This window comes from Macrobrachium rosenbergii, chromosome 3 (assembly GCF_040412425.1).
Source record: "Macrobrachium rosenbergii isolate ZJJX-2024 chromosome 3, ASM4041242v1, whole genome shotgun sequence".
NCBI lineage: Eukaryota > Metazoa > Arthropoda > Malacostraca > Decapoda > Palaemonidae > Macrobrachium > Macrobrachium rosenbergii.
In genome coordinates this window covers 31,873,698-31,901,207 of record NC_089743.1, presented here as the reverse complement: position 1 = coordinate 31,901,207, position 27,510 = coordinate 31,873,698, and the positions used below count along the sequence as shown (strand labels likewise).

Genomic DNA, 27,510 nt, shown 5'->3' with positions numbered 1-27,510 from the left:
AAGCTTCTTTCTACCCTGGCTTTTTGAAGGCAGGTCAGCCTTAGACCAGGGTCTGATTCTAGGAGATTTCTCCTTTTTGAGGGAGATCTTTTGTACTACTGAAAAGCTATAACAATCTTTTTATCTTTGGGATTCAAACCCTGGAGAGTCATGACTCTCGCCTTTAGAAGTTTAACTTGTATCCTGTACAGGTATGTGTCTTTTTGAGGGTTTTCAGATAAGTCTGAACCCAGAAACTGTGATTCGTTTAGCCCTGATATTGGTGTAGGTACAGTATAGGTAAGTCATCTGGGTTCTTGTATGCATGGCAGTCTGGTGGATGGCAATCTATTTGTAAGGAGTTTTCTTGAATTTTGTAACAAGATATAGAACTGTCAGTCACGTCAGTTCAAATCTTTCTTGTCCTCACTGAAAGATTTTTCAGTAGTGACTTGTGCAAGATACTACTGAGTTTTGTTTGAGTGCTATAATACTATCTTGGAGGAACTTGACACCTCAGTTTTGTATGTTGACAACTCTTCAGTTAGTACTAAAGGAATTAAGGAAGGAGTTTTCTGAGTACACTGTGTCACCCGGCTCAGTAAGTTGATCCGCAGGCACCATCTCTTCTAGTGTGGATAGAGAATTGCAGCCCAGATGAGAGCTCATGATAGTAGAGGCATCACCCTATACTTCACACTCAGTAGGAACCTGTCTGCTTTCAGGTATTACGTGCTAAGAACGATGGGGTATGATCACCTGCATGATGTGTTTACCTGCAGAATGTTGCCCACTGGCCATGGATGTGCTCTCTTTGGACCAGTAGTGGCTACACAATAGGTTTGATAACTAGCCCTGCTCCCTTTGGGACAGGTAGTACCTTATCTAGGTATCCGGTTGGCAGGAGACAGGATAGGAATGACTGGTTCTCCTCCCTCTCTTTTTCTTCCTTCCTCTCTGGTAAACAGAGTCAGAGTGCTGTTCCATGTCTTTTCATTGGTGATGAAGGGATGCAAATTCCCCTTCTCTCTTGTATCTATGTTTTATTGTCTCCGACACTTCATTAAGTGCTCTTACAGCCTGATTGAGTAATGGCACAGACCCTTTACTTAATGGTCTGGAAGTCTAGCAGCTACTACATCCCATATATGCATTATGCTAGAGGTGTTGGATCCTTTCCTCTGCTCCTAAACAGACCAGGAAGGTAACACCCCAGAGTACCCAGAATCCTCCCACCAATGGCCAATTCTCCTATGTAAAGAACAGGTTTTTATTTGTGTAGGAATTAATAGCAAATTCTAAAAGTAGTTTGTGTTTTTCCTAACAAACAAACCTGAAGTTCTTTACATGAAAGTCCCAGCTCAGCCATCTCTCACTCTGGTACCTGGCTGGGAGGCAAATTGGAGTGCAGACTGACAAATAGGCAGGGCTTCCCCCCTGCTTGTTGGCAGTTTACTACTTTATCAATAAGTTTGAATGGCCATTCCAGCTCATAATTGCAAGCTAAAACCATATGTAAAGAACGTTGGGTTTGTATGATAGGAAATATACAAATTACTTTTAAAATTTGCTGTTTTGATACATATGCCGTAGAAGTTAGCAAAATGTGCGCATTGATCATTACTGCCAGCTTGCAGAGTTGGCTGTCAACCAGGTAGATCTGTTTCCTTTGCTGGTAGCTCGTGTTTGACAAAGTCAACAAATTGTAGATATGACTAATGGAAGACTTGGGACTAACGTTGCTGTCAGACTGAATGAGCTCAGGAACAACGAATACCTGGAGTATGGAGGTTTTATTGTGCTTAACAATTGCAGTAAGCAGTCAAATTTAACTAATAGATGGGCAGACTTGGTCAGGGTCTTGAGCCTGGAACATAGACAGGGTGCTCTGCTTGGCAAAGACTACTTAGGAGTAATATGCAGATTTGGCGGAAGAGACAGTCATCGTCGTGGTCATTGATCTGCAACTGGCTGAGGTCTTATGCCTGACAGAATGATTGATTGAAGAAAGATACTTCACTGCAGTCCTGGATCATGTGGGTGAGTAGGGGCTAGGTTGCTGATGAATGATGAAGACAAGTGATAGATCAGAAGGAGATGGCCACAGTCCATGGACTGCAGCATGACAGTGGTTACATGCCTGGGGGAAATGATAGAGAAGATGGTCACAGCTAAGGCAGGTGCTTGGAACTCAGGCTTCATTGGCTCAGAAGACAACCCTAGTCAATCAAGGTCCCATTACTTATAGAGACAACTGATAGAAGCTATAGACACAGCTACCACTGAAGTCTCATTGCTGATGGAAACAACTGACAGGATATATGGACAAGTTCAAATTCCTTTGCATGGAAATAACCAACTTCGGGTGGGATATGGCCATGGTTCCATGCACACCAGTGATCCCCTACAACAGGATATATAGCTCACTTTACAGTCACCGCAAATAGAAATCGGACCTACTTGGCAACTGGTAGCATAAACATGGTTATCATCAAGGAAATAAATAAAGTTAAGTTAAGTATATCTTAGTTTAACCAGACCACTGAGCTGATTAACAGCTCTCCTAGGGCTGGCCCGAAGGATTAGGTTTATTTTTACGTGGCTAAGAACCAGTTGGTTACCTAGCAATGGGACCTACAGCTTATTGTGGAATCCGAACCACAATATAGCGAGAAATTAATTTCTATCACCAGAAACAAATTCCTCTTGTTCTTCACTGGCCGGTCGGAGATTCGAACTCGCGACCATAGAGTGGTAGTTGAGAACGGAACCCGCTCACCCAGCGAGGAACTAAGGAAACAAATATAATAGAGAATAGTAGCACCTATTTTAATATTTAGTCATATTCCCCTTGGCTTTAAGAACAAGTTTTGAGTCGTTTAGGCATGCTGTCAGCCAGTTTCTGGAAGTATTGCAAAGACATTTCATTCTCCCAGATTGTGGTGATTTCTTGTTGCAGATGCATAAGGGATGATGTGTTGCACAACTGAAGCTTCTTTTTCATGACATTCCACCCATTTTCGATTGGGATGAGGTCAGGACTGTTACCAGGCCACTGTAAGACCTCAATATTGTGATCAGTGAGCCACTTGGTAACTTTCTTGGCCTTATGACATGGAGCACCATCGTGCATGAAGACACTGCAGCCGTGAGTCTCATATGAAGGCAGGAGGTGATCTTCAAGAACTTGAATGTAGCAGTCAGAATTCATTGTAACATTTTTTGGGAGGAAGTGCAATCCTCCACAACTTCTTAAACCACTGAAACATCCCCAAATCATGACAGATTCGGGTTGCTTGACGGTGGCAACTGTGTAGGCAGGGTCGAATCTGCTGACTGAAGATGGCCGTCTTACTGTGGTAGAACGGCCCTGAATACACTGGAATGGTGATTCATCTGACCACATGACCTTCCTCCAGTCATCAGCTGTCCAGTGGATGTATTTCTTGGCGAAATTCAGTCGAGCTTTCTTCATACGATCTGTCAGAAGAGGTTTGCGTGCAGCACGGTGGATGGGCAGCTGGAGGTCCTTCTGGAGACGGTGTTGGATGCAGTGGATTGATACATCTTTTAAGAGGATTGGGTGACTTGTTTTTAGCTGAGAAGCTGTAAGACAAGGGTTTTTACGTAGATTCTCTCACAAGAAGATGATCAGTGGTCTTGGAAGTCTTTCGTGGGCGTCCAGGATAAGGTTTTCTTGGGAACGCGTTGGGTGGTAGGTCACGAGCGGCAGCCAGCAGCAACATTACGGTTGACTTTGCTCGGCCAGTACGTCTACAGATTTCTTTAATAGGCACTTTTTCTTGCCTCCAGGCTAATATGCGAGCCTTCTCCTCCTTATTCATGTGTGTATGACCCATATTTAGGGAATATATAAAGAATTAAAAGGCAAGAAGTGCTCCAGTCCAAATACTGGGATCTTGGGGGCAGAGCAAATCAATGCAATAACCTCTCCGTTTGCTGTCTGGGTCAGCACTGAGTCCTGAGGCACACACCTCCCACACACACTAGCACAGGAGAGTTGCCAGATATCACCAGCCAACTCTAGCTCAAACCATAGGGCGGGAAATGCAAATAGATTTCGGACATCTAAACAGTGGATTCTTATGGGTTAGGTCCGATTTCTATTTGCGGTGGCGGTAGGCATGCTATAGACAGATCTTAGCAGCAGAAATTATGTGGATTACAATGTATTTCCATGAATGCCTATTCTAGGTATAAACTCCATTCAAGACAGTAATATAAATGTATAAATTGTCCATAGGTTAGCAGCATGAACTGCAGCAGCCATGCTACCAATTGCAAAACCACACTGTTATACATGGGTACTTGAAAGCTGGGGATGAGGCTTGCACCAAGGATTGCACAAGCAAATACAACTGCCTGCCTTTATTTTTCTCTTCTCTATGAAGTTACAGGTGAGCACAGCACCACCAAATAAGGATCAATGTCAACCAGATTGACATTGATCCATGAGAGACAGTTGACACCTCTTGGTTGAATATTTCTTGCCACAGAACTTTGGAATGTTGAGGTTGATTTTACCTTAGTGCACAGATGTTATATGAATCCCATTTTTTAGTGAAGTCTTAGTCGGAAAAGGCCTGATAAGCTCAGCAAAATAATTTTTGAAGAGCAGCAGATATATAGAAGTGAAAGTTTGTATTTTCCATTTTAAGCTGAAAGTCAACAATACCATGGACAAGGTTGCTGACACAGACAAAAAATAGTGCAGGTTTCCATTGGAAACTACTCTTCTGAATTCCGGTCTCAATAAGTGTGTAATGTTACCGGTTGTCCCTACAAAGACATTTTTCCCTGGGTTCTTAGGGCAAGGGCCTGGGACCTACATTCTCATCTATCCCCAATCATTTTGGATAAATTTTCTGGACTTTTTAATGGTGGAAACAGATCTCTGTCTTAGCTAATACTCTTCCAGCTGATAAAATGGAGTGCTGAAACCTACCGGGACAAAGTGAGTAATGGCTTCCCATTATATTGCCTCAGCACTGAAGGACTCCAACCGATTATTATATGATTTATATTGTTTATCCAGAATATATGATCATGCAACAGCAGGAGAAATTTAGATATGCCAGTCACTGGAACTAGACAGAAAACTAAGGTTTGACACTGGAGCCTGATTTCCGGTACCATACACCAGAAAGTGATCCTATCAAAGATCAGCTGTGTGGCCTCAACCCCAGCAGTAGTCTTCATCAAGAAACTTGGGATCTCTACCAGTTAGAAAGAAATTCTTACTATTCACATCATCATCTGTTAGAAGAGACATTACCAATGTGGTTCAGGAGAAATGGCTACACCAGCAACAGGCTCTTTAGTGAGAAAGATATTATGACAAGGATGTCTTTTACTTGTGACTCCAATTTTTTTGGACTAGGACTTTAGAGATGAACCTGGTCTTTCAGTACAGGAATATTATTAATGTTTCAAAGTAGATGTTTAAATGGCTCTCCTGGTTGTTGACCTGTTGTTGGTGACTCGCAATTTTGCCAGAGAGTGGTACTTTATTTTGACCTGAAATATTACTCCTTGTCAAGTTTCAGTAGGGTTACTTTCTAGGACATATCCTTGCTTGGCCTTGATAGCACAACCAGTATGGGAACTTGGATGGCAGTTTTACCCACTGCTCCTGATAGTCCAGCATGAGAATCTCCAGCCAATTGGAAAAGTCTGTATTAATATCAGCCTAGTGACCAATTGTTTTCCTATGGACATTCTACCGGAAGGCCCCTGTGGTAAGAAGTAGTGCATAAGACCTACCTGAATAATGTTTTGAAAATGCACCAAGTCCTGTCTCAGCACATATACCAGATGAAGGTGAACAAATCAAGATAAACTTTGTTTCTAGATGTGAACTTTCACAGGTAAACACCACTTCCTTTATCATTCAGAACTGTAACAAATCTCAGTAAAGTGGTAAATATAACATTTGAGAACTTACAACACTGAGTATTGATTACCCTTTTTAACTGTCAGTAGTAATCTGAACTTAAAGGGAAGAGGAAGGGAGACAATCAAATATATAAGAAGTAATTTACAAAAATTAAATAAGTGGACAGGAGGGACATCTGGAAAGACATCAGGACTTAGTATGTTTGCTCTTCAAGGACCTCAGGTTATGACTGCAAAAGGTTGCCTGGCTAGCTGTAAACTGCATCAAAATATATTGAGGTTGCTAATAGCTGTTCATTCATGATAAATTGCATATAATGACACACTTACAGTGCCAGATTGAAATTGTAGCAGTATTTAATTGTAATGGAATTCAGAGACCTCTCCCAATATTGTGATTGGGGTCTTGGATGTGATATATTTCCCTATGGCCCAGTTGGTTCAGTCTAAATTTATGTCTGCTTGAAAAGGGAAGCAGGAGATCTCCAGCAATGTCTTATCTGCTTTCAAAGATACAAGCGGAGATAAGCCAGGGATGAAGGGGTTTGACACCCCTTTAGCCTATAAGTAGAATCAGGAATAGTACCTTGATCTAGGTTTCATTGGAAAGCTACCCCTGCACCACTGAGAGCTTTTCTACCCAACCCAAGTAAATCCTAGTGTAACCAAACAACAATTGCTTTGTTAAGTTGTCTGGAAGCAACAACAAAAATGACCTCAGCAACTTTCTGCTAATCTGTCCACCATTAAGGAAGTCATATTTCTAAGAACACCTGAAAATTTTAACTTTCCAGTGACAGTCATGCAGAAAAAAATGAAAGGAAGATGGACATAAGGAAATATCAAACAGAAATGAAAAAATTAGCTGGATAATTGGTGGAGACATGGGAAAGATAATTTTGGGAAATGGTTTTATTTCCTTTTTGCCCCCTTTCCCATCTGCAGAAGGCAGGACGTAGTTGTTATCAAGGCTTTCTTTACAAGTCCTGACTGACTGTGCAATATGGGAGCTCTTCTGAAACATCACCTTTCCTATTTGTTTGTGGTGGGACTTTATCCTTACTGGTGATTCTGGAAGATTTCTTTGCAGCCAAAGCCTTCAGATAATAGTTGCATGACCATTCATTCATTGAGTGACTCTCCTTAACCATGTAGGAAGGGATCATGTTTTTGACTAGCTCTTCAAGCCCTTACCATTCAGAGGAGGAATGCTCAATGGGCAGAGCTATTTTTCACTTAGTGGATACAGTTAGCAGTTGGTCAGAGACCAGTGAGGTGGAAGTTTTCTGTGGTCAACCTCCGGTGGGATGGAAGTGGGGTCATGTTTTTAGCCTAAACAGAGACATCAAGTACTTCTCTAGAAGTGACCAATGCTATTCGGTTGGAAACTTGCACTTAGACTTTCACACACACACTATTATATTACTCAGCTCTTTCAAACCTAGCATCCTTGGTGGCTCTCTTCCTTTTCTAAATGGGAGGCATTTACAAGAATGTTCTGTATAACAAGACCCCACTACATAAACCATGGGTTTTTAATCTTATAGGAATTGGGAGATTCAATGCTTTTTGTTTAGAGGTACCCATCTAGACTTAGAAGGACTGACAATCTGGCTACACTTAACACTAAATCTTTTAGGGTATTGTCTTATTTCGTAGCATAGCAAGGATCATGCTAAGTGAATATCTATGCTGTTCCTATTTACAGGTCATTCCAGGAAGTGCCACCTAGAAACCTTTTCAGCTAAAGCTCATACTGGTCATCTTAAAAGTATCCAATGAGGAAATGAATGGCAACATGCATGACTAACTTGACCCATTTAAACTGATATTACAGATCTGATTATTTGCTTTGTTATTTTAGCTTTACATGCCATTTCGTGATGAAACAATTTAGGACCCTAGTCAGCCAGGTGTTATTCTTTACATACTGGTGTGTATGGTGATGTAACCACATTTTTACATCTTGGGAGATTATTATGGACACGCTATTACAAAGTTAAATCTTAGCTGGGTGTCTGCTTTATGCTACTACTCCTTGTTCACTCAGGAGCCATTTGTTTTTATGGTAAATTCAAGTTTATGTTGGATTTTTGGTTCAAGTCGGATAAATCTAGGGATTTTCTTCAGCAGATTATTTTTCTCACCATGATTGCAAACAGGTTAATATAAATGACAGGTTTACTATGAAACAAACAGTTTTTTAAAACAAAAACTAATTTTTACAATATAAACCCATCATTTGCATCAAATGTTCCTCCTCCTAACCTTGCAGACTGTTCACAACTATAACCTAGACAGTATGAGAAATGAGGTTCTTACTTACCTAATATTCTGGATTCATGAGGGGCAGGTGGTGTTTACCAGCCATCAGGTGATTTTTTGTTTGAATTTGGAATTAGTTGTCTAGGTTCCTGGAAGATCAGGAATAGGGGATAATCCAAATTTTTAGGTTTGTATCTGAAAGAAAAACTAGTTAGAATTTTGTTTTAAAAATATATATATATATATATGTTGTAGGAAATAACTAATTACTTGTTCACCTTGCAGACTATATGTAAACCAGCACCATTTGCTGAAGATGAAGAGGCTGTGAGGGAAAGAAATACATGCAATTACAATGTGAAAATCACACAAGAAATGGCGAAGGCTGGACTTGCGCCAAGACCCATCAGAGTTTATGCTGATGGCATTTATGATCTCTTTCATCAGGGCCATGCAAGGCAGCTGATGCAGGCAAAAAATTTGTTTCCTAATGTTTATCTTATTGTTGGAGGTAAGTACATAACATGGGAGGAAATTAAGATACATTAAATGAGAAACAACCAATAATGATAGGAAATTATATTTTCTAGGATGGGATGTTCAATAGTTTTCCAAGGTTGAGTATAATTTACTAGTATGATATGATATTTTTGAAAATACATATCAGTTCAAAAACAGTTTTTTTAATTGTTCCAAATGATAAATTTTTGAAAGTTTAAAACAACCATTTCATTTTGGACTAAAGTTTTAGGACTTCTAGACTTGTCATCCTTAATAATTTATGACATTCTAGTAAAATAGTTTATAAACAATTCTACAATTTTTGACAATTCAAAAGTCTTTGTGCAACCCATTATAAATTAGAATATTCCTCAAGGTGCTCAAATTATTAAAATTAATGCTTGATAGTTCAGATTTTTACCACCTTGTGTGCCAGTTACCTACCTTGTTCTGTTGTACATCCAATATTGATAGACACTTAACGTAGCAAATAAGTACAGTACATGAGATTGCAGTAGTGTGTTGAGTGTTTTTCTGTCATCCAGTACAGGTTCACCCCATATCCAAAACTCTTGGGGCCAGCTTTGTTTCCATTTTTGGATTTTTTCAGATTTCAGAACTGACGCTTGCTTTGTAAATACACAAGCACATTTCCAACAAAAACATTTTGTAAAACTCAAAAATATACAGCGCCAAAAATAACCATAAATTGCATATACCTTGTTTATCATCTAATCTCATGTATCGTGATCCTTAAAATTTTGTCCCAAAACATGATTCAATCACATTTTTGGTAGGTAGATTACATGAGGCTATGGTATGCATAATGTGCAAGTTTCTTTTTTGGTGTACTTGGCCAAGCTTCCTCTGCCTGTCTCAGTTTAGGAGATTTCATTGATAATGCACATTATATCTAAAGTTAGCTTTGAACTAATTATAGGCCGAGAAGCAAAAGTCTGCATTAATGAAGCTTGTCAGGCACTTATTATTTTACATGCTTTATTAGATCCTGATCCAAATTCAACGCAAGGAGACGAAATCGTTCAAATGGAAATTACACCATTTTTGTTGTCTTGCTTTCAGCGATGACTTACCATACAGCTGAGAGAAATTACAATAATTCTTTGAAGAGGAAACCTGAAGGAATTACTCAGTCTCATCTGTGGTAGACCAAATTGGCATCATCTATCTTTGGGTCAGGCTTGCCTTCCATTCCACCACTTCTAACAGATGATGGTAGATTGGTTAATGGCCCTAGGGAAAAGGCTGAACTGTTTCATTGAGCTTTTGAAGCTAAGCAATCAGCTGATGATGTCCCTCTCCCTGATGCTTGTCGTTCTGAACCTATTCTTACAAAATTTACATTTTGCTCCAGGGATGTAAAGAAAATTCTGGATTATCTTGATAGCTTGGGTGGAGAAGATCCCAATTCCCTTTGTTTTTTGAAAAAGTTTCTAGTGTGCTGTCTCCCAAGATAAGTAGATTCTAGAGATTTTTATGTCAATGTAATATCTTCGCAAGTGAGTGCAAGCTTAGTAATACAGTGCCTGTTCCAAAGAGTGGCATATCTGCAGACCAATTTCTTTTGTCCCTGGAAAAACTTATTTTTAAGCCACTATATACTGTAGGTATGTGGAATCTAAAGGATTGTTAGCTGATAGTCAGTATGCATATAGGAAGCAGTTAAGTACCTGCAATGCTCTTTTATACTAGTCATGCTATTTGCAAGGGAACCTTGATAGGGGTTTTGAGTGCAGAGTAATTCAAATAGATTTTAGTGCTGCTTTCGATTTAGTAAACTTCAGAATCTTGGAGTGGGTGGATATGGTAGGCAGCAGCAAGTTCCTGTGGACAGGATGTTTAGTGAACCAAGACCTATTTTGTCTGGAGTTCCACAGGGTAGTGTTCTTGGTCCACTGTTGTTTTTAGTGTATACAAGTGATATGGTTGTTGTCCTGGAAAACAAGATTGTTCAGTATGCCGATGGTTCAACACTTGTGGGTGTAGTAAAGTCTCCACCTATGAGAAACAAAGCTGCCCTCAGCCTCAATCGGGACATGGACTGGATCAGGGAATGGGGTAGTCAGTGGGGTATGAGGCTGAACTCCAGGAAAACAAACACTATTGATTAGCAGATCTCGTACAGATTTCCCACCCCATCCTTCCCTTCAGGTGGATGGAACTTTGCTGAATGAGTCTGAAGCTTTGACTATTCTAGGTGTAACTTTTGAAAAACATTTGTGGATGTCTGCTTCTGGCAGAGATTTTCTCTTTTAGATAGAGTGGTTCATGGTGATGGGTTTCTGTTTCCTATTAGTTATGACTTGGACCATCAAAAGATGGTCTCTTGTTTGTCATTTTTTCATAAGTTGTATTTCAATATAGATCTTTCACAGTCATAATTGATCCCTGATCCCCTATACCCGCTGAGAGCGACCAGATTCGCTGAACACAGCAGCACCAATTTGCAGTAAATGTGCCTTGCTGTCGAACTTCTCAGTTCCAGAGGTCCTTATTCCTCGCACCATTGGACTGTGGAACAGCCTCCCAGAGGATGTTGTGCAATTGGAGCTTCAGACGTTCAGGCAAAGATGCAATACATTGCCACTCTAATACTATTCTCCTTGCATTATAATACATTTTTATCTATTTTTTAATTTATTTTTTCATTTTAGATAAGTAGGATCTCTTCTTTATGTATTTCCCTTTACCTCCTCTTACTTCCTCCTAATGAATACCATATTCTTTGGAAGCTTGAATTTCAAGTCGATTATCCATGTGGGCTTGTTCCATATGAATACGTTTCATTTTCTGAATAATAAGAATAATCAGTAGGTTAAATACAAATCATTATACTTGTACATTTAAGCAGGCTTACCAAATATAGGGCTTATTTGAGAATTCATTACTATTTCTTATAATAAACAGCCACTTGATATTGCATGCAAAATGCTTGGTATCAACAACAAGCACTGACATAAACAACCGAATTGAGAACAGCTGTCTGCAGATGTTAGTTACTATAACTAACACATGTTTGTTAAGAGTTGCATTACAATTGTCATCTTGTTAAAAACTTGCTAAGTTTAAATGGTGATTTTCATAAATATAAATAAGATAAATTTTTGTTCATCCTTCACACTGTGGAGAAGTTTTTAAGAAAGTATATCACTAAATTTAGGCTGCAGGTAGTACCTGTGGCTGAAGAAACAAATAATGCGCAAGCTGCAAAACATTTTGGAGGAGGCACAAGCGATATCTGAAACTGGTGAAATCACACCTTTACTTCGTATAGTATACTGAGTTTATAAATAAAGTAAGTTGCATTTTTTAAAACCAAGTTTTGATAATATATGAAAAACATATCTTGGAATTAAGTTTCATTCAGCAACTAATGGAAGTGATGATGTTGGAAAAACAATCAGGATGTAATTGGATGCAGTAAGTAAAACAGCAGCTTCATTAAAATTACCATTATTCTCAGTACAACTTTTGTTTACCTTTTGCAAATGGATATCTGTCAGTGTAACAACTTAACTGGTGTCTAACTGGTAGTTCTCTCTCTCTCTCATACAGACATTTTGTATCTCATTCATGTATGGTGCAACCCCCCAAATTCAGGTTAAAAATTAGGTTTCAGAAATTCACATGATACAAGATTATTATTGTATATACAGTAAACACATGAATATTCACACTAAGTGGGACTACTATGAAGGGCATTACATCGCATCGATCTTAACACCTTATGATGACACTCTACCCTCTACAAAAAAATTTTGGTTTTTAGAATTCTGGATAAGAAATTGTAAATGTATATTTTAAAGGAAGTTGAGGAAAACCATGTCATATTTCTTCTGTAAATGGAGGTGCTATTAAAAATTTATTGGAATGCATAATCTGCTTGATTCTGTAGGATATGACTTTTGTTTAATAACAAACCCTTAAGTTTCATTTGTCTTCAGATATTCTTAGACAAACCTTCCTGAAGGAACAAAAGTCTTTCATAGATGAGTACTAGTTTGTTTGCATGTAAGAAATTTTTTCAAGGAAAAAATTTACTTAGAAAAACATTTAAAACTAGGAAGATTAGTTTTAGCTGGTAAAAGAAGATCAAACACCTGGTGGGAGGTTACTCCTCTAATTTTTGATTAACCATTTGACAAGGCCATTTTAGGCATTTTTATTTAGTGTCAAGGGTGAAGTTGCAGGTAGTGGTCAAATAGAGACTGATAATTGAATACAGTACAGTCCAACCTCTTAAATCCGGGAACCTTGGGACCAGGCCACAGCCAGATAAATGAATACAGTACAGTCCAACCTCTTAAATCTGGGAACCTTGGGACCAGGCCACAGCCAGACCACAGAAAATCCCGGAATATAGAATACACCCCTAAAAATGAAGCCCCAATGTAAACATAGTCTAGCCTAGTTGCCAACTTAGCCTACTACTTGGCTAAGTTCTGATACCACTTTTTACTATTTTATTACTCACATATTTTTACTTTATCACTTTATAACTCATATATTTTATATCTCGACTCTTTCTCCATACTGTGTAATTTTCTGTAAAATAGTGTACGTTACATAACGTATTTAGCCTACATTCCCGAGTTAGCCTAACTGTAAGTCAACTAAACTTTTCTCAGAATCTGCAGAATATTATTGGGTAATTATCGCTGTTGGTTTGTTCATCATTTATTTTGATTGTAGAGGGTAATGAAATGACAAAAATAAAGAATGAATTTCGGTGATCACTCAGTGCATTTGAACATTGCCATCAAAAAAGTAAACCAAGCGCACCACCATCTATTGAGGAAAATGAACACTAAACATTCGCTAACTAAAGGGGAAGGATAGAAAACATTTCCAGCATAGACAAAGATTTATGATTTTGCTTCTTACCTGTAGCATCATCTGATCTCATGGGTAGCATATCAAATGGGTAAATATACTGCTGTATAAAAGATATGATCAAGACCATATCACCTACACACTGCTGGTGTAGTAGCCGACAACAGCTGTGTGTGTGTGTGTAGGTGATACGGTCTTGATCATTTCTTTTATATAGCTGTATATTTACTTATTCAGTATGCCACCCATGAGATCAGATGGTGCTAGAGGTAAGAAGCAAAAGCATAAATCTTTATCTATGCAGGAAAAGCTTTTCTATCCTCCCCCTTCAGACAGCGAATGTTTAGCGTTCATTTTCCTCAATAGATGGCGGTGTGTTTTGTTTGCTTTTTTGACGGTGACGTGTCAACTGCGCTGTAGATTCTGTAGATTCTGAGAAAAGTTGTAAACAATATGTGGCGCTGCCCTCGTGTCCACTCAATGAACAAATAGTGGCTGATCGAGCCAAACCACAAGAGTTACCGGACCACATAATGTCAGTTTTAAGAGGTTCGACTGTACTATTGTCCAACAGATTTTATACTGGATACCTTGACCCCTCACAGCTTAGTCCTACTACTTCACAGTGTATTGGCCCAGAAACTTTACAGATATTTAACCCTTTTGCTTATGACTCTTATAAGTTACGTCTGTGGGCAGTGGCAGTGACTCAAGCAGTAACTGTAAAAAGTTTTATACCTCTTTTTGTTCAGATGTGTGTGTATCTCTGACAATTGTGTTTCATTTTGCCGCTGAGTAATTTTTCTATACAGGTGCATAAAAAATTCCCCCAAAATAACTTACGTAAGTGAAATAATGAGTAGAAAGTACTAGATACAAGAAAATTTTACACTTTTCTCCAACAAAAAATTATCAAACAAAAAACTAATTGTGATGTAGGCTTTGTTTTTTATCTATGGCACACCCAGGTAAACTTCTTATTGTAATGCAAAAATTGCAATTTTAGCAAGGAAAATATAAAAAATGAATGACAAAGTAGTGTTGAGTTTTATGTAAGAAAAGTGCCAGTCACCCACACGATACGTGCAAAAATTGTGTACAGTAAATCCCCTGTATTCACGGGGGATGTGTACCACACCACCCCGCAAATAGCTAAAACCCTCGAATACTTAGAACCCTTCTAAAAACACTTAGAACTGCCTATATTGATAGTTCAAACACACACAAAAAAAAAATACTAAAAATGCTTATACAGCTATTATTCTACTTAGTAAGTGGTTAGGTTCCAAAAAAACCCATTGTTTGTTGGAAAAAACCTATCTCGAATATAGCCTAGCCTACACTAGAGTATTCACTACCATGTATACATATATGGTAGCCTAGCCTACATTATATTATAAAGTACAGTATACTCTATACATACACAGTATAGTAATTATTAATATCAGCTAATTCTGGAGGTTCATGCAGAGTGACTTATGATAATTTAATACAAAGAGAAATTGAATAACAAACAAGAATTAGATTAGCCTACACTATGGTATATTGTACACATATACGGTAGCGTAGCCTACGTTATACTGTACTCTGTATTCACATATCGTATTATACAAATATCGAGATAATGAATATGCATCTTTTCCATGGGTCTTTTAAAATGTTATGCCTTAATTCACTGTATCCAATAATGTTGCATATATTCTTACATTGCTTTTGTATTATAAATTGCGATCAATGTTTTTGTTTGAAAATCGTTTACGCGGTGTTTATTCCGCCGTATTCAACCAGTACCACTTTATTTAGCTCGGTTCAGAGTGCTTTTCTTGCTTCTAGTTAGCGTAAATGAATCTCTAAAATACTTTATTTATATGGGGCAAGGTTATTTTTTGTTGTACGAAGTGTTTTTAATTGAAATATAACTTAAATATGTCTCGTTGTGAAATTAATTTAGTTATTTTTTCGTTAATAGATGACCTTGGCAGTTTTGGGGCGGTTTGTTTTGTGTAAAAAAAAATCAAGACTCCGTTCACTATTTTCACTTGATTTCATCATAATACGTGCTTTACGTATTTATCGTTTATCGGCGTAAAAATAGCAGTATTGTGTTCTTTCATGCCCAATAGTTTTGATTAAAATACTTCCTATCCAATTTTAATTACAGTTGAGTTTTATCCAAGTTGCCAATGCATGATAATTTATAGTCATTCGCAGCTTGAACATTGTTTTCTCAGCTTCAGCTACAGCTTGCAGTTTAAATTTAGCAGTATATTTCCTTGCCGATCTTTTATCCATACCGAATAAGGGTATAATGTAAAAATATATCAGTCCTATTCTACTTAATGTCATTTGTACTATAACCTACAGTAATTGTGTATTATCGTACGATGGTTGAAATACAAGCAAAACAGCTATTGTTATCCGATTCGGTGAAGCAAAACAGTTTCTCGATCAGCTGTTTATGGCTGTACGTATTTACGCAAGAGTATAACGTTACTAACAATACTTTTATCATTCTCTTTTTACTTTTTTAACTAGAAGATGGGATAAAGAGATGGAGGAAAAGAAGTTGGTCTATTGTAATTTGGTCTCTCTCGCTGCCTGATTGTACGATGCTGCCTGCACCCGCGCGATATTTAAAGATATTTTCTAAATATTGTCATATCAGTATTAATTGCTTCCCCATTGCAAAATCGAGTTACCGTAAGGGGAATTATCGTAACTCGAGCACTACCTGAGTATTTTAAGTTTTATCACAAAAAGTGCATTTAGTCATGAAAATGAGATGAAAATATAGTAATTAGTGAATATTTCTCAGTGAAAAATACCGTGAATGGGCGAATTTTCAGCGAATAATGCGTATATATGTTAATAATGCGTATATATGTTCCATAGAGAAATCCGCGAATCGTGAGACTACGAATACGGGGGGTTTACTGTATACCTTTATTTGTTCAAAGATGCATAGCTCTGTCAGTTTTCAAGGTGGACTGCTGTATTTTCTTTCATTTTGTAGCTGAATGATTGCTCTTTAGAATAGCTGAAAACCTTGCTAGGTTGAAATAATGAGTAGAAATTATGATACTTGAAAATTTTTCACTTCCCTCCAAAAAATAATTTACCCTGAAAAATATGTGTAATAAAGTCGTCGTCGTAGATCCATAATATACCCAGATATGTTATTTAGTTATTGAAATACAAAAAGTTGTAATTATAGTAAGGAAAATATGAAAAAATTAATAAAGTAGCGTTGTGTTTTCCACAAGAAAAGTGCCATCACCGATGCGATATGTGCAGAAAACTCCCTATACCTCTGTTTGCAGATGCGTATCTCTGACAGTTTTTAAGGTAGACCGCGCAATTTCGTTTCGTTTTGTAGCTGAATAATTTTTCTATCAATGGCATAAAAAATCCCTTTACTTTTATGTACAGTAGGTGGAATAATGAGTATAAAGTACAAGATATGAGAAAATTTTGCACTTTTCCCCCCCAAACTAATTGCAATAAAGTGTGTTTTTTATCCATGTACACCCAGGTAAATCTCTTAGTTATTGTAATGCAAAAGTTTGTAATTATAGCAAGGAAAATATGAAACAAGTAGAAAATGCTACAGCTTATAATCAAGGCCACTGAAAATAGATCTATCTTTCAGTGCTCTTGGTATAATGCTATATGAGTCTCGGCGCATGAAGCTTGAACCATGGCCCATTGGTGGTGTGGCCTATATCGTTGCCAGAAGCACGATTATGGCTAACTTTAACCTTAAGTAAAATAAATACTGTGGCTAGATGGCTCAAATTTGGTTTGTTTGATGATTGGAGGGTAGATGGTCAAACTACCAATTTGCATCCCTCTAGCCTTAGTAGTTTTTAAGATCTGAGGGTGGACAGAAAGAGCAAACAGAAAAAAGTGTGGACAGAATAAAATGTGGATGGACAAACAAAGCTGGCACAATAGTTTTCTTTTACAGAAAACTAAGAATGAATGACAAATTAGCATTGGTTTTCCTTAAGAAAAGTGCCAGTCTCTCAAGTGATACCCGCAAAAAATGTTGATACCTTTTTTTTTTTTTGTTCAAAGACATGTATCTGTGACAGTTTTCAAGGTGGACTGCTCAATTTGTGTCATTTCATAGGTGAACAATTGCTCTATACAATGGCATTAAACCCTGCCAAAATAACTATATAGGTGAAATAATGAGTAGAAATTACAGTAGAGTACATGAAGATAGTGCACTTTCCCCCAAAATAATTTATTCCAAAAATATTTGCGATAAAGTCATCATTGTAGATCCATAATACAGTATACCCAGATAAATTACTTAGTTATTGAAATGCAAAAAGTTGTACTTATCGTAGGAAAATATAAAAAAATTTACCAAGTAGCAACACTTTTCCACAAGAAAAGTGTCAGCCACTTAATCGATATGCGCTGAAAACTTACACTTTTTTTTTTTTTTTTTTTTTTTTTTTTTTTTGTTCAAAAGCACGTAGCTCCAACAGTTTTTAAGGTAGACTACTCAATTTTGTTTCATTTTCCAGCTGAATGACTGCTCTATACGACAGCGTAAAAAAAGCCCCTAAATAACTTTGTGTAGGTGGAATAAGTAGAAATATTGAGATAAAGAAAACTTTGCACTTTCCCCTCCCCCCCAAAAAATTGCCAAAAAAGTATTTGCGATAAAGGTATATTACCCAGATAGATTATGTAGTTTTTGCACTGCAAAAGTTGTAATTATAGCAAGGAAAATATTAAAAAAGAATGACTAACATCACATTTTCTATAAAATAAGTGGCAAAGATGAATGATGTGATTATAAAATGAAAATTTAAAACTATACAAAACAAATAAACATACATGTTACATATGTATAAAAATTATCAGGAACATTTGCTGAAAATGATCCTCATCTTGTTTGCTGGTTTTTGCAATCTTTTTTTTTTCTTTTGACATTTGCGTAAGTCATCAGTATGCGAAGGACTTAAATTTGGATGACATTTATATCCAACATTTATTCAACTAAGTACAATACCATACAGTACAATACACCCTTTTTAGTGTACTGTACAAGTAGGAGAGAGAGAGAGTGAGAAAATATATCTGTACTGTACCATAATATGGTACATTCTACTGTTTGCAGTCATTTATTTTTTATACTGCATGTAAATTATTAAATTTATAAAACGATATCAGTTCCAAAAACATAACTTTTACCTTGAAAATATCAGTTATTTGTTATTAAGGATTTACTTATATGTATCCACTTTCAGCATAAAGCAATTTGTACAATTCTTTGGCAATATTGAATTAAGATGATGAAAATGATGAAGCAACACAAAACACACTGATTCAATTCTTCTTGTACAGTTATTGCACTTACACATGAAGACATATATACAAAAGTGGAGGAGCATCATTAAGATCTTCATCCTCGTCATCAGTAGTTTTCTTATGAGGAAGAGATAAGGAGTAGGTGGTTGGAGCTTCTGTTATGTCAGGAGGAAGAGGTGGAAGGAGAGGCTGGTATTCTGGGTTTGATCTTGAGGAAATACGTAGTGATTTATGTTTGACATATTTACCTTCTCTCATCAATATCATAAAAATAGTCAGTGGTGACCAGTGCAGCCACACTCTTATCTAACATAAACTTTTCTTCAGCTATTGTGTCTTGTTTTGCATCTTCTACATCAGGTATAACTTATGGTTGGGATAGCTCCACCAAGTCACTTATTTAAACTCAGTTTGGGTGGTACCAATTAAATCTTAAATTTCCAAAGATCCATATCTTGAAACCTTTCTCAAACATGCTGTATTCCTTTGGTAGGCTCTGTGGTAAATCCAGTGAAATCTTCGATGCAGTTGGCCAAGGATTTTTTTATGATATTTATGGCCCCAGCTAATGTATACATTTTTAGCATCTCCATATCATTTTCATTAGTGGGATCATTTTCCATAGCTTGAACAATTCTTTCATAGAGCACAGAGTGTAATGAGACTTGAACTTTCTTATAACTCCCTGATTGAAGTGTGGTTAGAGATGTTGTGTTGACAGCCAAGTACTGTAGATGACTTTGTTCCTTTCAGTGTTGTCCTCATAGGATTCTGGATGGCCAGGGCTATTTCTCAATAGCAATAAGACCTTAAGATGTAATCTGTTAGTGGCAAAGCACTGATGGAACCACTCTAGGCAAATACCTGTGTAGCTCATACTGCCGTGTTTTACATCCAAAAGGTTGTCAGTTAGAATTCATCTTTCCCTCCTTATAAGGCTTGGAGATTGGCAGCTATATAAATCAGGGCTGCCTTGATCATTAACCTGATAAGATTAGCACAAAACATCATTAGTCTTTTACTGTCCCAGAACTGTGCTCACTCATCTCATCTAGTGTCCTTTTTTTTTTCTAGAACAGCAATTTCATCACCATGGAGTACCTGCTCCAGTGAATATTCTTCCTCTAAAACTTTGACTGCAATGAAAGAGAACATTTACAGTAGATATTCATATTAGTGGTCATATACAGGCAGTTCCCGGTTATCGCCGGGGTTCCGTTCCCAACGGCATGACGACAACCAAAAATCACTGCTAACTGAAAATCGGCAATAATAGCACTGATCCCTGGTTAGCAGCGCCGATAACCGGTGATCAGCGCCGCCGATAAGAGGCGATCTGCGCCGATAACTGGTTATCAGCGACAAAAATCTGGTTATCGTCGTCGCTAGACAACCACCTTAAAAACGGATCGCTGGTAACCGAGGCTGCCGATAACCTGGAACTGCCTGTACAATATCTAAAACCCATGATAATCATGAATGGCAGAATGTATGGAGTTGTACATCTGATTGTAACAAACAAACAGATCAAGTTTAAATGTTAAAATTTGGAATTGGTCACATCAAAAGGAATGACACACAAGTAAGTTGGACAAGTCTTAGAACTGGTTACAGTTATTTCCCCAGTTACGATGGGGTTACATTACAAAAACCCTATTGTCTCTTAAAAAAAAAAAATAGCTTGAAATTAGCCTAGCCTACACTAGGATATAGAGTACAATCTATACATATACAGTAACCTAGCCGACACCATACCCACAGCCTACCATGGTTTTGTGACCATTAATGTATTTTTGTACAGCAACTTCCTTATCAGTTGTTACCATATTGTATTACTACACATGAGATAGAAATGTGTAGGTTATGTGTGAACTATAGACCTAGGCTAGCTCGGGTGTTACACTCATAGTATCTATTTGCAAAAGTTAGATAGGCTATTACAGCTGTATTTAAGATAAGGGTAATGGTAATGAAACTATTATTTTACTTACAAAATCCATTACTGTGTTGGCTTCTCTCTTCCTTCTCTCTTTATTTCCTTCCTCAGCTATGTAGCAGTCAGGCAAAGTACATGCTGGAGCAGGGCACTGCTGGTATGTTTCACAATTAAGTACCCTATCTTTGGCTCTTAAAGTATTACTCCCTCCTTGTGCTCCCTTTTAACCTAGGGAATGAGTGTAAAGCTAACATATGGAATCACATTATTTTATTATTGGCACAGGTGATAGTTGCCGTTCTGACTTGTGCTCTCCTTTCTGCGGGGGTAGCAAATGGTTCTCCAAATTTTTCTTGTCCACTCATGTTGCTCATGTTCAAGCCCCTATCACCCTTACATCCCTGTGCCAGGGATAGGAGGCTAAAAGGAGTCATTGATTCCTTGTTCATTCTCCTGACCAGGAACATGACATTTCTAGTTCACGCTGAGGAATGCTCCTACAGACAAGGCTTTTGTTTGTATATCTATGAAAAATATAAATTTCTTTTAAATTTGATATTTTTAAGTTTAGTGTTAGTGGGGGGGCGTTCATGGTTTTGCTATGTACATAGTTTTTTTTAAAGGAATATTAATTTTTAACACTGATTTTTCAGTATGTAATGATGCCCTAACTCATAGTCGCAAGGGCCGCACTGTTATGTCTGAGGATGAACGGTATGAAGCTGTGCGGCATTGTCGCTATGTAGATGAAGTGGTTCCTGATGCACCTTGGACATTAGAGGATGACTTTTTAGACTACCATAAGGTTTGTGTTATAAGTTTGGATGCACCCTTATTTCCTTATCAATAATTAATAGAAATTTAATATTGCACTATTTAATCTGTAAATTCAGTTTGTTCTTTTGGAAAAATTCATAAATACTCTGCATTTTTAAATATGCTGGACTATTTTGATGGAAGTTTGTTACAGTAACTGAAATGCAGTATTTATCCACTTCCAGATAGATTTTGTAGCACATGACGATATTCCATATACCACGGGCAGTGCAACAGATGTATATGCTCACATTAAAGCCCGTGGGATGTTTGTTGTTACGGAAAGAACAGAAGGAGTTTCAACAAGTGATGTTGTGTCACGTATAGTCAAAGATTACGATGTATATGTCAGAAGAAATTTAGCGCGAGGCTATAGTGCAAAGGACCTCAATGTTTCATATATTAGTGTAAGTATTACTGTAACATGTTTTCATAATTGTGTATTTAGCTTTTAACCCTTAAACGCCGAGCCTCTATTTACAAAAGTGTCTGTCGTATGCCGGTGGCGTTCGGGAGTTAGCGCCAAAACGGAAAGAAAGTTTTTTTTTTAAATCACAGCATGCTTAGTTTTTAAGATTAAGAGTTCATTTTTGGCTCCTTTTTTCTCATTGCCTGAAGTTTAGTATGCAACCATCAGAAATGAAAAAAATATCATTATCCTATATAAATATTGGAATATATGACAGCGCAAAAAAAAAATTTCATATATAATTGTATACAAATCGTGCTAGGAGCAAAACGGTTAAAGCTAATGAGCTATTTTTTTTTCGTATTGTACACTAAATTGTGATGATTTTAGTATATAACAAATTGTAAAACGATCAGAGCAACACAGAAAATATTATCACAAAATGATGCATGAATTCGTAACGTGCGGACGTAAAAAAAATTTTTTTTTAAAAATTGACCATAAATCGAAATATTGTGCTAGAGACTTCCTGTTTGTTGCAAAATGACGGTAAATGATTGAATATTACTAGAATATAAGAGTTTTAGCTTACAATTCCATTTTTCAACCATTTCGGTTGAGTCAAAGTTGACCAAAGGTTGAAATATCGCCACTTATCGTGATTTATATGAAAATATTTCAAAACTGATAAAAGCTACAACCATTTGTTATTTTTTGTTGTATTCTACATGAAATTGTGCACATTTTCATGTATAAAACTTCATGTAACGGTTGATATAAAACTGTGCGAAAATTACGACAAAGTGACTAAAAAAATTCTGAGATTTTCAGCAGAGTTAGCGCGCGCGGAGGTAAGGAAAAAGCTTTTTTTCAAAAATTCACCATAAATCGAAATATTGTGCTAGAGACTTCTCGTTTGTTGCAAAATGAAGGTAAATGATTAAATATTACTAGAATGTAAGAGTTTTAGCTTACATTTGCATTTTTCGACCATTTCGGTTGAGTCAAAGTTGACCGAAGGTTGAAATTTTGGCACATTGTGATTTATAAGAAAATACTTCAAAATTGATAAAAGCTAAACCATGAGTTATTTTTTGTTGTATTCTACATGAAATTGCGCACATTTTCATATATAAAACTTTTTTTAACGGCTAATATAAAACTGGGCAAAAATTACGACAAAGTGACTAAAGAATTTCTGAGATTGTAAGAGCCTGACGCCGTCTCTTCCAAACACGTGTGTGTTCGTGCGTTCGTCGTCCATCGGAGTGGCGAGACGTTTGGCGTCTTCACAAACAGAAACATACACACAGTTTGATACAGAAGATTCGTCGGAACATTATGAGTACATGATTAGAATGCTTACATGGCAATGCAAGTAGTGGTGATTGTACATACATCAAGACAACAATGGTTAGGGAGAAACAGACGGAAGTATTGTATGGTTGAAATCACGTTCCTTTAGAGAAAGAAAACGAGATGCTCTTGTTGTCTTGTCCACTCCGATGGATGACGAACACACGTGTTTGGAATAGACAGCGTCAGGCTCTTACAAGATTTTCAGCAGAGTTAGAGCAGACGTAAGGAAAAGGTTTTTTTTCTAAAATTCACCATAAATCGAAATATTGTAGTAGAGACTTCTCATTTGTTGCAAAATGAAGGTAAATGATTGAGTATTACTAGAATGTAAAAGTTTTAGCTTACAATTGCATTTTTCGACCATTTCGGTCGAGTCAAAGTTGACCGAAGGTTGAAATTTTTGCACATGATTTATATGAAAATATGTCAAAATTGATAAAAGCTACAACTATGAGTTATTTTTTTGTTGTATTCTACATGAAATTGTGCACATTTTCATATATAAAACTTTATGTAACGGCTAATACAAAACTGTGCAAAAATTACGACAAAGTGACTAAAGAATTTCTGAGATTTTCAGCAGAGTTAGTGCGGACGTAAGGAAAAAGTTTTTTCAAAAATTCACAATAAATCGAAATATTGTGCTAGAGACTTCTCGTTTGTTGCAAAATGAAGGTAAATGATTGAATATTACTAGAATGTAAGAGTTTTAGCATACAATTGCATTTTTCGATCATTTCGGTCGAGTCAAAGTTGACCGAAGGTTGAAATTTTTGCACTTATCGTGATTTATATGACAATATGTCAAAATTGATGAAAGCTACAACCATGAGTTATTTTTTTGTATTCTACATGAAATTGCGCACATTTTCATATATAAAACGTTATGTAAAGGCTAATAGAAAACAGTGCAAAAATTACGACAAAGTGACTAAAGAATTTCTGAGATTTTCAGCAGAGTTAGCTGATGCTTTCTTTTGGGATAAGAAAGAAATTCGTGCATGCGCAGCTGGGTCACACTTGTAAACAAAACAACAGTGTGATCCGTGAACTCCCAGCATCCCTCAAGGCGTGTGATTTAAAATTTTTTGCAAACAATGCCTATAAGTATTTTTCCGCGAATATTTAAAAAAACTTTTTGTAGTCAACATATTTTACGTCCACTTGGCACCCGACAGACAACTTTTGTTGACGTAAAATACGTCCAGTCAGCGTTAAAGGGTTAACAGGGTATGTAGAGACTTGTTTGAGACATCTTGTTCACAAACTCACCCAGTACCATCTTTTTTGGAAACCAAAATGTTTTTTTTATCATCAGTGTTCGATACTTTGAAACCTGTGAGTATCATTTTCAAACTCGTTTTGTTATAAAGTGAAGATTAAAACTAAGAGTTGAAGAAGAAGGACCCCCCAGGTAGATGACAAACTAAAAAACTGAAGTAAGGGAAGAGGAAGTACAAGGTAGAAAACAACGCAGTTGTGAACAGTGAGGATGATAGAAAGAACCTTTAGAACCTTCTACATTGTGTTGTGCACTATGCATTGTGGGTGGTACTTCCTACTGGGGGGACAGATTGGAAGGTTAACATCCAGTGTTATGCAAGTCTTGTAGAATGCTGAAGTCAGCTTAGATGTTTTTAACAACTTCCAGAGAGATCATTGGTATGTATGTTCAGTAACTAAACTTGTCTTCCTCATTTATGATCTTGGAATGGTAATACTACCTCATATTTAAGAGGAGGAATGATCGTAGTACCACCTCATATTAAAGAGGAGGAGGGATTACTTGAAAAATGTGTTACAGAAACATGAGGATTAGTGTAAAACAGTATTATTGACCTAGAACCATCTGAAACTGTATAGAAAAAGCCTTGGCATATTTTTCCAAATTATAATAATCATAGGACAAAATTTATTTCTAGAAAGCAACATTGTAGACTAAATAGATATGTATGGCCAGTTGTATCAATTCAGGCAAGTATATTAAAATGAATGATTAAACACAGAAGACTAGATTGGTGAAATTCTGAATAAAAACTATGAAAAACAAGGGATTTTTGTATGATGCTAGTTTGAAAATATTTGCTGTTGTATGATATTTTGGCATTTTACTGTACATATGGTTCAGCACTTCATATTTTTTCTAATTAAAAATTCTTAAATGCTGTTCATGTATTACTCTGTTGAGATAATCGTAGTATGTTAGAGTATAATTAGAGATCTCCCCTGGCACTTGGTTTATAATGGGCTTACAATTGACAGGAGAAGAAGTACAGACTTCAGAACAAAATTGATGACCTTAAGAAGAAAGGGAAGGAGATGATTGAGGACATGGAGGGAAAACGCACAGACCTCATTGCCAAATGGGAGGAGAAAAGCAGAGAGTTTATTGATACTTTCCTAATGCTGTTTGGCCGTGATGGTAGACTTACGCAGTATTTGACAGAAAAAAAGGATTCAGTTCTAAGTGCCCTATCCCCTCCATCTTCACCTAAGGCTATTAGTCAGTCCTCTGAAGACTGTAACAGGTAAGAGCCTTCAGCATATTATTTAATACGTAAGTTTTAGGCATGTAGGTAATGTAATTGAGCGATTTGATTTGCGTGAATTCACAGACACAAACTTTTCATTGGAACCTAATTAATTGTCATACTCAAGTTTTTCACAGATACATGAACATTTGCGAATCATGAGAAACCCTGCAAAAGTGTTTGTTTAATTTTTTATGTAATTTATAAGTTTTCAAGCTTCTATGTGTAAATTAAATAACATTAAATAATAAATATAATAATTCTCTCTCTCTCTCTCTCTCTCTCTCTCTCTCTCTCTCTCTCTCTCTCTCTCTCTCTCTCTCTCTCTCTCTCTCTCTCTCTCTCTTACTGAGATGAGAGAATTTTTATATATACATATATTAGTTTTGTATGATAAATGATCTAATAATAAGTACTAATTTTCAAACATTAGTAAGATTAGATAAGAGTAATATATAATTAATAATAATAATGTAACTGTAATTACAAAATTTATACTATACACGTTATACATATTTTAAACAAACGAATATCATTTCCTGATCTTTTGTGAACTTGCTTGAGGGCAAAGCTGTTAAATATGTCTAAATTATGTGACAGGATGGGGGAGTGTTGCAGATAGTGGGTCAATGGATTCCTAAGTAATCGCTCTCTCTCTCTCTCTGTAATAATTCATAAATTATGTGACAGGATGGGGGAGTGTTGCAGATAGTGGGTCAATGGATTCCTAAGTAATATTTCTCTCTCTCTCTCTCTCTCTCTCTCTCTCTCTCTCTCTCTCTCTCTCTCTCTGTAATAATTCATAAATTATGTGACAGGATGGGGGAGTGTTGCAGATAGTGGGTCAATGGATTCCTAAGTGGATCTCTCTCTCTCTCTCTCTCTCTCTCTCTTCTCTCTCTCTCTCTCTCTCTCTCTCTCTCTCTGTAATAATTCATAAATAATTTCACTTTCTTAATGTAAGGACAACAATTCTCTCTCTCTCTCTCTCTCTCTCTCTCTCTCTCTCTCTCTCTCTCTCTCTCTCTCTCTCTCTCTCTCTCTCTCTCTCTCTTAGAATGTGAGTTAGCACTCACACATATTTTACAACCTATTACTATTTCTCTGTATGTCTTTACCTGTACAATGGAAAATTTTAAATTGATCTAATTTTACCTATACTGTCTACGAACTGTAAATGTGCTAGTGTGGCAAATATTACAGTCTAAAACATAGAGACAACTAAGAGTTGTTTTAATCCAAATAAAAAACACTGCTCATGAAAAATCACTTCAGAACAAAGAGAAAGAGACATACTAGAATAAAGTAGTTCTTGAAAACGAGGTTGAGAAGACTTCTAAAAATAGATTGGTCGGAAAGGGGAGAAGGAGAAATAGTATATGTAATCTTCACACTCCTATATTTTTACATCAACCATTTATTTGTTTTTTAAGGGTAATGTATTAAGCTAACTTTTAAATGAAATCACAGTAACTTTAATTTCCCTTCTTAATTGCTGGTTGGAGGGAGATTTTATCTATAACATATGAATCCCAAGCGCCTCTTTAAAGGTTCGTTGTATTTCTTTGTTTAATCAAGGCTGATTCCGCCATCTGGCTTTTGAACAGTGTTTAAGC

General features: G+C 36.8%; 1 protein-coding gene across 8 annotated transcripts in view; it reads left to right on the top strand.

Annotated features, from left to right (window-relative positions):
- Positions 1-27,510, top strand: part of LOC136853998 (choline-phosphate cytidylyltransferase A-like) — a 345,853-nt gene that overhangs the window by 282,421 nt on the left and 35,922 nt on the right. For all 8 annotated transcript variants that reach the window (XM_067129998.1, XM_067129978.1, XM_067129959.1 and 5 more), the window contains 4 exons: positions 8,446-8,671; positions 21,433-21,584; positions 21,781-22,002; positions 25,626-25,891. In XM_067129998.1, coding sequence (XP_066986099.1) covers positions 8,446-8,671; positions 21,433-21,584; positions 21,781-22,002; positions 25,626-25,891 — 866 coding nt within the window. The remainder of the gene's footprint in view (positions 1-8,445; positions 8,672-21,432; positions 21,585-21,780; positions 22,003-25,625; positions 25,892-27,510) is intronic.